Source organism: Zootoca vivipara, chromosome 7 (assembly GCF_965207765.1).
Source record: "Zootoca vivipara chromosome 7, rZooViv2.hap1.1, whole genome shotgun sequence".
Taxonomy (NCBI): Eukaryota; Metazoa; Chordata; class Lepidosauria; order Squamata; family Lacertidae; genus Zootoca; species Zootoca vivipara.
In genome coordinates this window covers 61809929-61824746 of record NC_142590.1, presented here as the reverse complement: position 1 = coordinate 61824746, position 14818 = coordinate 61809929, and the positions used below count along the sequence as shown (strand labels likewise).

Genomic DNA, 14818 nt, shown 5'->3' with positions numbered 1-14818 from the left:
CTGCTGTGCTGTACTTTTGTACTTGTCCTGTATATATTGCTTAATAAATACTTAGAATGTATACACTCACGCTCACACCGTTTCTGCTATACTCTGCTGATAGAGTGTGCACATATCTTTTGATATGTGTTGCTACAGCGTGCCGGGAGTGAAGACTGGAGAACATCCTGAGGCTGTGCTTCAACAGGAAAACACCAGGAGAGGTCTGTCTCATACCGGGGGCTGCATGTGCCCCCCAGGCATGTTCCGACAGTTCACCTCCTGCCAAAGCGAACGCTTCAGCTTCTGGGGCACAGTTTTAAAATAAAATAAAATAAAGCCCCCCCCCAAACCAGGGCATTTGCTATAAAATGCAACACCCTCCCCCTGGATGAGGATGTAGGTCCCCCAAAAGAGGACATGTCTGGGATTTTCCAGACATAGGCAAGCCTACCCTAGACAGTCTACTACTAATGTATTTAAAGAGCCTCTTGCCATTGGTCTTAAATGTTTTCAGCAATGCACTCCTCAATATATTTTTTAATAGCATCCCTTACTGTTGGTTTGTACACCCCACCCCACAAAAGTTTGAGTTCCTTTATCTTTTCATTTGGACAAAACTTCTATTTTTTAAAAGAAGCCTAATAGCTTCTTCAGCTCTGCTCTTTAACCACACCGGCATGTACACTAGTTCCTTCCTCAGTGATGTAGTTATAACCACCAAAATTTTTGTGATCTGGACACTTGCACATATTGCAAGTACCCCTACCTGAACTCAACTTTATATTAAGCAATTTTCTATAAATCGTTAACTTATGTAACCCACAAGGAAGTATCCTCTGAACCATGTAGCATGTCTGACTGCCTAGTCTTTATTTTGCAATCAGCTTCCCCCCCCTTTATGTATTCTTGGGTCCTCATTTTACCTTCAATTTTATTTCCCTAACTCCAGGGAACAGAAAATTGGGTATATCTCTAAATTTCTGCAGTTGGCTCACTTCTCAAGCATTTGGAGAAAATAGCAGATTGTGGTGGCAACGATTCAAACCCAAAGACAAGAAAGACTACCATGAGTTGTTTTAAACGCTGCATTTTATATTGTTGTAACCACCTGGATGAAGGGAAGTAACAACAACAAGAAGAATCTCAATGTCATCTTCATTGAGTAACCATTCTCTCTCCTTTAATATATATAAAAAAATGAAATTGGGAGTGGGGGGAAATGTGAAAGCCTTTACTTGAAAATAATGGATGTAAGTATAAAAGCCTTGACAAGTAGATAAATTATTTCTTTGATATTCTGTCACAAGTCATAACATGTAAAATCAGTGGAATCAATATTGTGGCAGGTTGGTTTTACGTGATTATTATTCAATATTGTAGAAAGTCATCTTTCTGGCAAAATATCAATAGCAAGTTTAATTACATGCACAGGCAGTAGTCTGGAAAAAAGCATACTAGTATACTGAGCTAGAGAAGAGCTTCTTTTCAAGTGATTAGATTTTACATATTTATACAGAGCTGTCTGTGTAGGGAAAATACTATATGGGGACAATGCTACATTAGCAGATGGGATTTCAGAATAATAAAAAGTCATTTTGTTACTTAGAGGACTAGATTGTTTTGATGTACAGTGATACCTCGCTAGACAAATTTAATTCGTTCCAACGGTCAATTCGTCCTACGAAAAATTCGTCTTGCGAGGCACTATTTCACATAGGAATGCATTAAAAGTTGATGCGTTCCTATGGGCTCCAGGGGACTGGCAGCAGTGGCGGTGCTTGCTTGTTCCGATACTTCCAGGTTTCCCGCGGTCCGCAACCCGGAAACACATAACCTGAAGCGTCCATAACATGACGTAGGACTGTAAGTAACATTGAAAGCAGCTGAAAAGATCCAGGTTGTGACCATGTGGCAGCTGAATCTTAATGCAAGTAGAAAGTACAACAATAACATTCTTACCTTCTTCAGCAACAACAGTGAGTGTGACAGTGTTCCCTGCATCTTTGATTAACTGCACAATGTTTTCATGTGAGAGGTCTACGATTGACTGGCCATTCACTGCTGAAATTCTATCTCCCACTTTCAGTTTTCCACAGTGATCAGCTGGACTCCCTTCAATGACACGCCCAATTTTATGCGGAATCACTGAAGAATGAACAAAAGTCATATCAATGTCTCTACTACACACTGTTATATGGACACTGTTATCCATTATCATTTACACAAACCACTGCATGAGCACACAATGCTTAGTCTATGAACCATGAATCTAAAAAGTCTGTACCTTCTGGAAGAATTAACTGTGGAAGCCTCCATCTGATAGCCTATGACCATAGTAAAATGATCATCAGATCAAAATAGGTAGTACTCAGTTTGGGGCTATGGGCAGTGCTGGATTACCCAAAATGCAGATTAAGCACGTGGTTAGGGAACCAGCAAAGATGGGGCAAAAATGACAAAGAGAGGGTTAGTTTTGTTGGAATGACATTTGATATTTCAGAAAACGACAGTTTGTGATGAACTCATTGATCTAATGAGTGACGATGTTCATTCAGCTATTGTGGACGGGTAGTTCAATTTATCTGTCGACTCTACACCTGGTCTTTCACCTATTGATCAGTTGTACTAAGATATGTCTCTCACACAGATGGAAAACCTTCCCCATGTTAAAGGTTGCTTTTAGAAAGGGATTCAAAGGTTTTCCTAGCTGCAACCATGAAGGGCGCAGGAAGGGGAATGCATGTAGGGGTGGTTCAAAAGGGCCCAGTTCCAACTGAACCCAGGGGATATCCATTGCGTCTTTAATAATTCAAGTCAATTGTTTTAATTCCAAGACCTCGTAATAAGATTTAAGATGCAACATCTCTGGGCCGCCCCACTCAATAAGGCTTGCCATTGAATGAAGTAAGGTTCTCTTTTCTTATTCACTTGTTGGTCAACTACACAAAGGGGAACAAGATTCCCACTGCTGTGTGGTGGAAATAGGGAAACTGCCCACTGAATTTAAATCTCCTGCCTAGCAACTTTATCTTACTGGATCTTCCCTTTAACTGCTTAACTATTATTTACTATTCTCCAGTTTTTTTGGGGGGTGCTCCTATTAGCTCTCCAATTATTTTGAAATATATCATCAAGTGATTCTGAGGTGCCCTCCTGCTCAGCTTATGGATCTGTGGGGGGAAATTATTAAATCTACGTGCATCTGTTTATTTTGCCATTATTCTACTTTTCTGAAACCCTGAAGGTCTAAAGCAGAAAGAGACTGAATTCTGCCTAGATCCTTGCAGCTGCTCATACTCCCTCTGTGATTAGCTGCTCACACAACACTGCACATATAGGCAGTTTTTGTTATGATTCCATTCCCAAGATCCCAAGTATCCATCAATTTTTTATGCCTGCTGCTTTTTTCCACACATGTTGTTAGCACCCTGGGTGACATCTTACATACCAAGTAAACTAGAATCACTCCAAACCTTGCGTGGTAGCTGGAAGTCTGAACTGCTTTGTATAGAACTGATGCTTTATTCTAAACTATGCACCACATGAAGGAAACAGATGGGGCAGAGGTGTGCTGAGCTGTACTTAGCAAAATTACCAAATGGCATTTCAAACTATGACAGTAAATCTCATGCAGTTTGAGAAAGCCACCAGCAATATGAGATTATCTTATTCCGGCTGGTAATTAATGAAATAGCTGGCGCAAAGAAGATGACAGATAGGACTTCTAGTTTTTAACTCTATTTGATGTCTGCCCTGTTTCCTTGTATTTCTTCTCTGTTTAAATCTAATTAATGTCATATCGTGGCTATAAATGAAAGAATAATGTGGCAATATAAACATACTACACATTGCAAAATCACTACCTGTACTAATGTTAAGACTAATGTTAACTCAAGGCTAACTTTCAATTGTAAAAAAGTATCAAAGTGCAAACTGTAATGAAACGAACAATACTTTTAATGTATTCCACAAACCCTAGGCCCGCTATTATTGTCTTCCAGAACTTTCTACAAAAGCTCCCCATTTTCTGTGCTAAACGGTACTTCTTCCATTGGGTCTGGGGTGTTTTTTTTTCTTATTTTGTTTTTACGGGGGGCACAAGAATGTTTTGCATTATGCAGCATCAGGATTACACAGAAAAATTGGCTTAGTTATTAAAAACAATTTCCATTCCGATGTGGTCTAAAGCACTGATTAGGCAGCATGAAAATAGTATTTCATATTTCTAACACAGGGCACATAACTCAACAGCATCAGAGGGTGACAGCTCCAGTTCTAATAGTTTCCATAGCAACTGCCTTTTAAAAAAGAGGATGACTCTCCAAGTACTGACCTAGTAACATTGCAATAGCTCATTTTTACACTGCTCCTTACTACTTCATGAAGTGTACTGTGAGAAGACAGTTTACATACAAATCATTTTTAAAAGCATAGTCTCAGACAAAACAATCTGAAAATAACCATTATATACTTGCCTTTTTCTATGCAACTAAGAGTGGGGAAAGAGTCAACTATGAAAATAGTCCCAAGTGTCTCCTTCCCTCTCTCACACACACTTTTAAAAAATCACTCCATTAACAGCAACAAAAAGAACAGCTATTGAGAAAATAACAGGATTTATTGTCAATGAAACCCAAAAGGAATCCAGAAATGAGCATTTTTAACAAAAATGAAATTGGATGAGTTTAAACAAATCTGTCATTTCATTATCTGTATTTTGTTTTAATTTTATGAACAAATATTACTAAAACAATATTCTGGGAAATATATAGAATTTTTTTGTAATAGTTATTCATATGAGGTAGGGAAAATCAGAAGGTGTTCAGGAAAATATAGCTGAGAATTTGTTCTTAAATATATTCTTAATGAACATGAAATGAACATTTTATAGTTTTGGTACTAGAACAATAAGGTTTCAAAATGTATTTTTGGTTGACATTTGACCAGAAAATGCCAGGCTTACCCCCTTTTGCCTTTAACAGAAGCATAATAGTAATAATAGTAATAAAACAGGTGAAACTCTTCACATTCACTATACATCAGATCTGATCTGATTAAGTCTAGTATCTTTGTTCAAGTGCCAAGTAAGGATACAAATCCACTATTGCACACATGGACTCCAGCTTGACCAGAAAATGCCAGGTTTTCCTGAGTTAAGTCATCTTTGTTGTTAAATGCCACACACTATGCTCTCCCCCCCCCAAGGAAACACTGTAAAAATATTCCATCTATGCCACAAATCTATGTCTGAGGGACAACTAGCTTTCTGAGACCGCATTTAATTTACTACCCTATTACATAGGGTTTTAAGATGGATAACTATAAAAGCAGCAAGCAGGCTAAAACAATACTAAGAACAGCAAACCAATTAAACATTTCCAAGTTAAAATGCCATGGGCCTAAGCAATTAAAATGTTTTCACCTGACAAAGAATATTAATCAGGATTGGTTTTAGGAGGACTGCTCCCAGAGAAGGTACCGTGTTTCCCCCTTTTTAATACGTAGTCATAAAGTAAGCCAGGGCAGCAATTTTAAGCATTTGCGAAAGATAAGACATACCCCAAAAATAAGACATAGTGTATCTCCATGCCTGCAGCAGCGCGGGCGGAGAGCTGAGCCAGCGGCCGGGCCTCTGTTGCTTTGCAAACACTGTGTGGGGTGGGAAGAACGATCAGGTCTGTCAAGGCAAAATGTTCCCCTCCCTTGCTTGATTGCCAGTAGCATTAATTCATGCTGCTCAGGGCATTTACTCTAAAGCCTCCCGGTGGCTGCTGCAGCACCGAGCGCTCGGAGCGCGCAGCAGCGCCAGGCAGAGCGCCGAGCCAGCGGTCGGGTCTCTGCTTGGACCAGCCGAGGAGGCCTACCAGCCCGCAGCCCAGAGCGCGCGGCATCGCCAGTAACAAGACGCGGCCGGCCAGGCGGCGCGCGCTCCCTTCCCCCCACGGAGCGCACGAGCCAGCAATAGCCACGTCACCTTCAGCGTCCTCCACCCGCACCTCCAAGGCGCATGGGATCGTTCGCACTCCCGCGGGAAGAGCTGGAGGGGGCGGGGTGTTGCCGTGTAAAGAGCCTTAGCTCCACCGTGCACAGCGTTCTGGGAATTGTAGTTTCTAGCCCAGCAGCTTGGAGAACCCAGGAGCACCGGAGCCAGCGCCCCTGCCTCTGCCTGGCCGAGGAGGCCTGCTGTTCCGCCGCCCGGAACCAGCTGCTGGAGCGCACGGAGCGCCCAGCAGCGCCGGAGCCAGCGGCCTCTCCTGCACCCGGCTGCCGCCCGGAACCGGCTGCTGGAGCACGCGGAGCGCCCAGCAGCCCCGGAGCCGAGCGCCAGAGCGAGCGGCCTCGCCTCGCCTCCATCCGGCCGCCGCCGTCCCGCCGCCCGGAAACGGCTGCTGGAGCGCACGGAGCGCCCAGCAGCCCCGGAGCCGAGCGCCAGAGCGAGCGGCCTCGCCTCGCCTCCATCCGGCCGCCGCCGTCCCGCCGCCCGGAAACGGCTGCTGGAGCGCACGGAGCGCCCAGCAGCCCCGGAGCCGAGCGCCAGAGCGAGCGGCCTCGCCTCGCCTCCATCCGGCCGCCGCCGTCCCGCCGCCCGGAAACGGCTGCTGGAGCGCCCGGAGCGCCCAGCAGCGCCGGAGCCAGCGGCCTCTCCTGCACCCGGCTGCCGCCCGGAACCGGCTGCTGGAGCGCCCGGAGCGCCCAGCAGCCCTGGAGCCGAGCGCCAGAGCCAGCGGCCTCGGCTCCATCCTGCTGCTGCCGTCCCGCCGCCCGGAAACGGCTGCTGGAGCGTGCGGAGCGCCCAGCTGCTCAAAGCGCCCAGCAGCGCTCAGACAGCCCAGCAGCATGGCGCGCAGTGCCCAGCAGTGCCCCGAGCCAGCAGCCTGGCCCGGCCGAGAAGACCTTAAGGTGCTGTAAAAACCGTAATACCGTAAAAAAAATAAGACATGCCACCAAAAATAAGCCACCCTGTGGTTTTTTGAGAAAAAAAAGCAATAAGACGGTGTCTTAAAATGTGGGAAACACGGTATTCCAAAATCAGGTGCCACAACAGAAAAGGCCAGATCACTGGTCACCACATGGCTTAACTCAGTAAACTAAGATGCATGAAAAAGAGCCTTACCAAATGACCATAAAGAAGGGGGCACTCCTTGGGATACCTCAGTCCCAAGCAACAGGGGCCCTGATAGGCACCCCAAATTAAGCCCAGAAAGACACAGGGAACTAGTACAGCTTTTTCTTAAAACTAGGAAGATATGCTCTGAATAACCAGGGTCAGACAACAAGGCTAGCTGTTTGTTTTTTGTACAAAATGAAGTTTCGGAGACACCTTCAAGGGGTAGCCCCTAACGCAACATGAAATAGTCAGTTATGGATATTACCACAGCATAGATGACAACAGCTATATCATTATTTCTTTCCAGTTGACAGCACTGGTTGTACAAACACAACAAATGTATTACTTCAGGGGAAAGAACTCTTAGGCTGTGTATGCTACAGAACAGCGGTTGCCAACATGTTTTGACTCATGGTCCCTTTTACAAACTTGAGTGGGAAACCCTCTTTAGCCTGAGGGTTAGGACAACCTTCTGGCAGTGGTGGGTGGCATCAGAAACAAAGGTGAGCAGAGCAATGACTGCAAATTACACCTTTTTATGCCACTTTGGCTGCTCCCCTCCCTCCCCAAATCCTCCATTCAGACCTTATAATGGTTCAGGGACACATTACAGGCAAAAGCAAAAACAGGCAAGGAAGGTGCAATGCAGGGCTGGTGAGGGGTGTGGTCTAGAAAGAGGGGGTGAGTCTGGGGAGGAGATGTGGCATAGGAAGAGTCTCAAGGGCCATATAAAAAGGCCTGGAGGGTTGCACTCAGCCTCCAGGCCAGAGGTTCCCCACTCTTGAGGTAAAGCCTTAAATTGTTTGGGGAGTAAATGTTAAATGGTTCAGACAATGGAGGGATGCAACTCCAACCCAACTCCCTTGATAAGCAAGGCAGACAACCAATTGTTAGTACTTACCACCAGGTGGTGGCTTGTTTTTCGAGGTAAGAATCACAAAGCCAAATCCTTCATTCTCCTTCCGTTGCAGCACAACATCATAGGCTTCTGGGAATTGCTTGGTGTGTAGCTCTATTCGGTTTATCCTAGGAGAGCCGTTCTGCGAGGAAATGGGAACTTGGGGTGACGATTCTTCTTCTAGTTGTTTATCTCCTATTGAATACCACAGAAATAGGCAGAGGAAGGAATAAGGAATGATGCTCAGTATGTAGCTAGATGTATTAACAACATTTACATGCAACCAATACATTGAAAAGGTATGCGCAGAGCAGCTAAAACCAAAGAATGGATTCAAAAGTGTGCCCCAACACATTATTTCAGATCATTAAACAATTAAAGAAGAATAGAAGAATAATAATTTCTTCTTCCTCTTCCTCTTCTTCATAAATTAAAGAACACATGCTATGTTACAACTAACAATATAAACATTAATTATGCGTCTAGAAGTGTTTCTCCATGTTTAAATCAACACCAAACTGTGCTAAACATACTATAGTAGGCATTGCCCCAGTTTTTAGCACAGAGAATGCCAAGAGGTTATTTTAAACAATTTTTTATTCATTTGGAAAATCATAATCAGGGCTGATATTGCATAGTGCTCTCCAGAAATGCAATCTTTATAAGAACAATGATCTCATTGTTCCCCTGAGTCCTGGAAACAAGGGAACTGCCAGCAAATTATTGTGCCTTTTGAATGGGTCCCATTCATGAGCAACTTAAGATTTCTTTTTCTTTAAGTAATTTCACTGAAACAATGAGCACTAGTACTGTAAAGTACATGCAGCACTGTCAAAATCTAGGCTGGTCAGTCATACAGGCTGAGGTTGAAAGACAAAAAGTGCTTTTCTTTTGTTAATCCATTCATACTTTTCAGATGGCCTCCCCACATACTCAGTCAAACTGATCTTCTCATTCTATAAGACAGGCTGAGAGCAGCATAGCAATATTCAGCAATACTTCTAATGTACCAGAAACAAGAATGGCTGGGTAGGCAAAGAAACAAGTGAGCTTCTCATGGGAGGTCTTTTTAAACAACAGGCTGGAAGCTGACTAAAGCAAGGTAATTCCCACTCGGGCTAGTTCAGCAAGCCCTACTACCAGTCTCTTAAATGATGTGAAGCTTTCCCAAAAGCGAATCAATATTAAACATATCATATTTCTAGACTTAAAGCTAATGTGGGACTACTTTAAAAAACCCTGAGTATGAATTTCTTTAAAACCTCAATTGTGGTATTAACTCTGAAGCATTAAGAATCTATTAGTATCTTACATCAATACATGGTCGTTTTTACTTCATCACTTTGATTTCTTTCTCATAAATTACATAAAATTGATCATAAGGAGAGTGGATCATCCCTGTAAGAGACATGGAAACACACTTTTGTACTAAATCACTGCCAGGACAGGAGGCAATACCAAGTGCAACAGACAGGCTTGACAGATGTGGCACATACCACCAAAGAAGATCTTTCTGCGGACAGTCAGCAGCACCTGGCCATTTCGTGCAGCACTAGTCATTAAATCCAGAACCTGCTTGTGTGATTTCCCTTTGACCAGGATGCCATCAATGCATACCAGCTCGTCAGCAGCACGGAGTCTACCATCTTTTTCTGCTGCACCCAGTGGGATGATGGCTCCGATGTAGATCTAGCAGCAAAGCAGAATACTTATGCAGGATAAGAAATGCACATACATCACAATATTTAATTGTTCTGGGTTCACCCCAAAATCCCATCTTCCCACAACACTTAAGGGTGAATGTGTGTGTAATCAGTTTCAACAAAAATGAAAGCACCAGGAAAAGTAACATCTGCATCTCACATTGCAAAACTATGCCCTCTATGGCTGCCTTGAGGCACAGAAGCATCAGCTGGTGCAAAATGCAACAACCTACTTTCTGTCTGGGATGTGTCACTCTCAGCACATTACACTAGTGCATTAGAGTCTTAGATAATGTAAGAATGAACTATCAAGACTTCAACCTAGAATACCTATTCAATTATGCAATCTATGTACCATCAAGACTTCAAGAACACATAGAGATATTCACAATTTGCTGCATCTCCATTATGGAATACCCTTTCCCTGAAAAGACTGAGTCTTGAAGCTTTCAGAAACTGTTAATGTGTTTTAAGCTAAATTAGCTTAGAAAGTGGCTATGGATAGGGTCCAGTCACTACAATTGGGAGTATTATGGTTTTAACTCAGTTATCTACACTTAATCCCATGAGATGTGGCAGAGTATGTCAAACTAAAAACAAACAAACTTGATCAATGGGAGTTTTGATTCACAGATCTGCTTCCTTGCCTTTATCACCACTTACAAGCCTAAAAATAACAGGATAAACCATTGTAGTCACCTTCTCCGATGCAGAAGGGCCCTTTTTATACTGAAGAAGGATCATGTGGGGTGTTCTGTGGGTGCATCATGGCTTTTCTAGCTTCCCCTTTCCACTGCAGCCCCTTACACCCAATGCAAAACAGTTCCTGAGCATCAGGAGACCTTCCAGACCAGTGTCTAATGCAACGTGGAGGACATGCATTCAGAAAACAAACAACCCCAACTCCTCCCACACAAACGCACTGAAGTTATTTCTGCTCACGTACTGGGCTCTATGGATCCCGGCCCTAATGTAGGAAGCAGCCCAACAATAAGCACGTTTGGGTGTTCCCATGCAGAACAAGAGCAGGGGTGTCCAACTAGAGGAAACAAGGAATGCTTCAGAATTCGTCAAATAAAAAGGGCCAAGCCTGGTAAAGTTTAGCTAAAGCATACAGATGATGTCCTTCCACGCAGCATTTCCCCTGCTCCAGCTCCACTGGTTGCCACTTGTGAGGAAACGGGCAGTGTTGAACATAATGACTTCACTACAAGTATATGCATGAATTCAACTTTACTGGGAGATGTAAACTGCCAACACACAGGCCTTTAAATGAATCATGAAATTTGGCCATTCAAGACTTCACATTCCATCTGAAATTTAAACCCATCACATTTTCAGTGTAGCTGTTAGTTGTATTAGTACTGCAATTTAATCAAGACACAGCTTTTGTAATGTTGTTTTTATATTTTCAAAGAAAATTGGCTTTTGCAAATAAAGAAATAACATGCTAATCATTAAATATATTATGTACTTATTGGGAGTTGTCTGCCTGGATAAATTAATTTCGCCTTATTCAGATTTGACCTTACCATGTCTGTTCATATTGTCTCTCATCTATTGCTAAAGTTGATAAATATCACCTCAGTGAGGACTGCATTGTTTTCTCAATTTCACTGCTCAATTTTACTGGAAAAGCTATCTTCTGCCTTGTGATTGGTAAATGATAAAACTCCTTTCAGAAGTCTTTTACACACAGTGGTATAGATACCCTTCTTCTGATTGCTTCGATAAAAAATGTGTGCAAGACTTTAGGGCTTGGAAATTTGATGGCTTTCTTATGGAGAAAGCCAATAGTTCTCACCCCAAATCATCTCCAGAGGTTTAATGGGTTCCCTATCAATGAATCAAGCCATAGGTAAAAGTATTTCTTTTTAAATTTTAGCCACTGCTTATCAGAACTGCTGAAAGTATTCTGTTCAAGCACAGTTACACTAACATGAAAAAGAGCAAAATATTCTATCAGTGGCATAAACAAATTGCAACTGAGATACTGATAAATAAGTTACTTTATAACTGTGGATTAGTGAAGACAAATAGGATTTACAACAGCTAATGTCTTTACTCACTGACTGATCTGGACCATCTCCTCCAAGAACACGGAAGCCAAAGCCAGACTCTTGCTTTCGAAGAAAAACATCCAAATCTTTTGTATTTGGAGCTAGTTAAGATAAGATGGGGAGAGTTGTGTTTGCATTGGGCCATGCTTGCACATTGCAAAAAAGCATAAGCAAAAATGAAAACTTATTCTTTTTATAGATTTTTGTTTAAAGAAATGCTCATTTCTGAAAGTATTTAAAATGTTAAGACACCTGCAGTATTAAATCATGAATTAGACTAACACTCCAGCTGCAGAATATGCATACAAAAATAAACATATTGAAAACACCCCAGCTCCAGTTTTAGGCCCTATTTAGATGTTATTACACCCTTCAGACTGTTACCTGAGAAGAGGTTGGGAGTGAGCCTTGGACTCATCTGCTTCCTCCCCCTGCTCCTCTCATCATGGAGACAAGTGAATGGCCAAACAACTTTCTGGGTTCATTCGCTTCTCCCATGGTAAGATGGACAGGGGAGGGAGTGTACAATCCTGACTCTTGCTCCCAATACTTCCCTTAGTAAAATCTGGGAAGAAAACAAGTAGGGTTGCCAGACTCAATAGAGGACAGGACTTCTGTGCCTTTAATTTCCCTGCTCTCTTTTGAGTCTGGAAACCTTAAAGAGAAACCAGGAGACCCTTTGCTAGGAAATTAAACAAAGGGTCTGCTGGTTTCTCTTTAAGGTTTCCAGGCTCAAAAAGGAGCAGGGAAATTAAAGGCACAGAAGTCCTGTCCTCTATTGAGTCTGGCAACCCTAAGAACAAGACCTCAGAGAGTGTAACTATAGTAGGCTCTGGCATAGCTGCCAGGTCTCCCGTTTTCCCTGGGAAACCCCCGTTTTTAAAGCCGTCCCGCTGTCATCCCGAATGGCGAAATATCCCGTAATTCCACTCGGATTTCTTCCGGTGCCACTCTGCCCATGTCTGGGCACTGGAAATCGGGCAGCGCCGGAACTGGAAATTGCTTCTACACATGTCTGGACATGCATAGAAGCAACTTCCGGTGCCGCTCTGCCCATGTCTGGGCACCGGAAATCGGGCAGCACCGGCACCGGAAGTTGCTTCTACGCTTGTCTGGACATGCGTAGAAGCGACTTCCGGTGCCGGCGCTGCTGATCCCATATTTTACTAACTGGGACTTGGCAGCTATGGGCTCTGGTGAGATGATATTTGAAACCAAAAAAGATAGGTATTAGATCACCAGCTTCTTATAGCAAAATTCCAGCTTAAACTGAAGAAAGTAGGGAAATCCACTGGGCCAGTAAGACACAATCTAAATCAAATCCCTTATGAATACACAGTGAAAGTGAGGAACAGGTTTAAGAATTTAGATTTGGTGGACAGAGTGCCTGAAGAAATATGGATGGAGGCTCGTAACATCATACAGGAGGCAGCAACGAAAACCATCCCAATGAAAAGGAAATCCAAGAAAGCAAAGTGGCAAATGAGGCCTTACAAATAGTGGGGGAGAGAAGGCAAGCAAAATGAGATAGTGAAAGATACAGGAAATTGAATGCAGATTTCCAAAAAATAGCAAGGAGAGACAAGAGGGCCTTCTTAAACGAGCAATCCAAAGAAATAAAGGATAACAACAGAATGGGAAAAACCAGAGATTTGTTCAAGAAAATTGGGAGATATGAAAGGAACATTTCGTGCAAAGATTACCATAATAAAGGACAAAAGTGGAAAGGACCTAACAGAAGCAGAAGACATCAAGAAGAGGTGGCAAGAATACACAGAGGAATTATACCAGAAAGATATGGAGGTCTCGTACACCCCAGGTAGTGTGGTTGCTGACCTTGAGCCAGACATCCTGGAGAGTGAAGTCAAATGGGCCTTAGAAAGTACTGCTAATAACAAGGCCAGTGGAAATGATGATATTCCAGCTGAACTATTTAAATTTTAAAAGATGATGCTGTCAAGGTATTGCACTCAATATGCCAGCAAGTTTGGAAAACTCAGCAGTGGCCAGAGGATTGGAGAAGATCAGTCTACATCACAATCCCAAAGAAGGGCAGTGCCAAAGAATGCTCCAACTACTGCACATTTGTGCTCATTTCACACGCTAGCAAAGTTATGCTTAAAATTCTACAAGGCAGGCTTAAGCAGTATGTGGACCGAGAACTCCCAGAAGTGCAAGCTGGATTCCGAAGGGGCAGAGGAACCAGAGACCAAATTGCAAACATGCACTGGATTATGGAGAAAGCTAGAGAGTTCCAGAAAAACATCTACTTCTGCTTCATTGACTATGCAAAAGCATTTGACTGTGTTGACCACAGCAAACTATGGCAAGTTCTTAAAGAAATGGGAGTGCCTGATCACCTCATCTGTCTCCTGAGAAATCTCTATGTGGGACAAGAAGCTACAGTTAGAACTGGATATGGAACAACTGAGTGGTTCAAAATTGGGAGGAGTACGACAAGGCTGTATATTGTCTCCCTGCTTATTTAACTTATATGCAGAGTTCATCATGCGAAAGGCTGGACTGGATGAATCCCAAACTGGAATTAAGATTGCCGGAAGAAATATCAACAACCTTAGATATGCTGATGACACAACCTTGATGGCAGAAAGTGAGGATGAATTAAAGAACCTTTTAATGAGGGTGAAAGAGGAGAGCACAAATTATGGCCTGAAGCTCAACATCAAAAAACCAAGATCATGGCCACTGGTCCCATCACCTCCTGGCAAATAGAAGGGGAAGAAATGGAGGCAGTGAGAGATTTTACTTTCTTGGGTTCCATGATCACTGCAGATGGTGACACCAGTCACAAAATCAAAAGGCACCTGCTTCTTGGGAGAAAAGCTTTGACAAACCTAGACAGCATCTACTGATCTCCCCTACGTCACATATGAAAATCATCGCTGGCTAATAAGTTTCTGAAGAGCAGTTTTAAGATATTTGCATTAGTATCATATCTACTGAGAGAAAGAGTAGGCTACAATACTAACAGCATTATGAGGCACCCTTCTTCTGAAGAAGAGATCTGTGTCTGTGGTCAGGAAGGTTAATCACATGTGTTCCAACC

General features: G+C 43.0%; 1 protein-coding gene across 3 annotated transcripts in view; it reads right to left on the bottom strand.

The window, feature by feature from the left end:
- Positions 1-14818, bottom strand: part of MAGI3 (membrane associated guanylate kinase, WW and PDZ domain containing 3) — a 124970-nt gene that overhangs the window by 22452 nt on the left and 87700 nt on the right. For all 3 annotated transcript variants that reach the window (XM_035122261.3, XM_035122263.3, XM_088674395.1), the window contains exons 13-16: positions 11761-11852; positions 9485-9677; positions 7992-8183; positions 1942-2127 (exon numbers count right to left, since the gene is read on the bottom strand). In XM_035122261.3, the coding sequence (XP_034978152.3) occupies positions 1942-2127; positions 7992-8183; positions 9485-9677; positions 11761-11852 (663 nt within the window). The remainder of the gene's footprint in view (positions 1-1941; positions 2128-7991; positions 8184-9484; positions 9678-11760; positions 11853-14818) is intronic.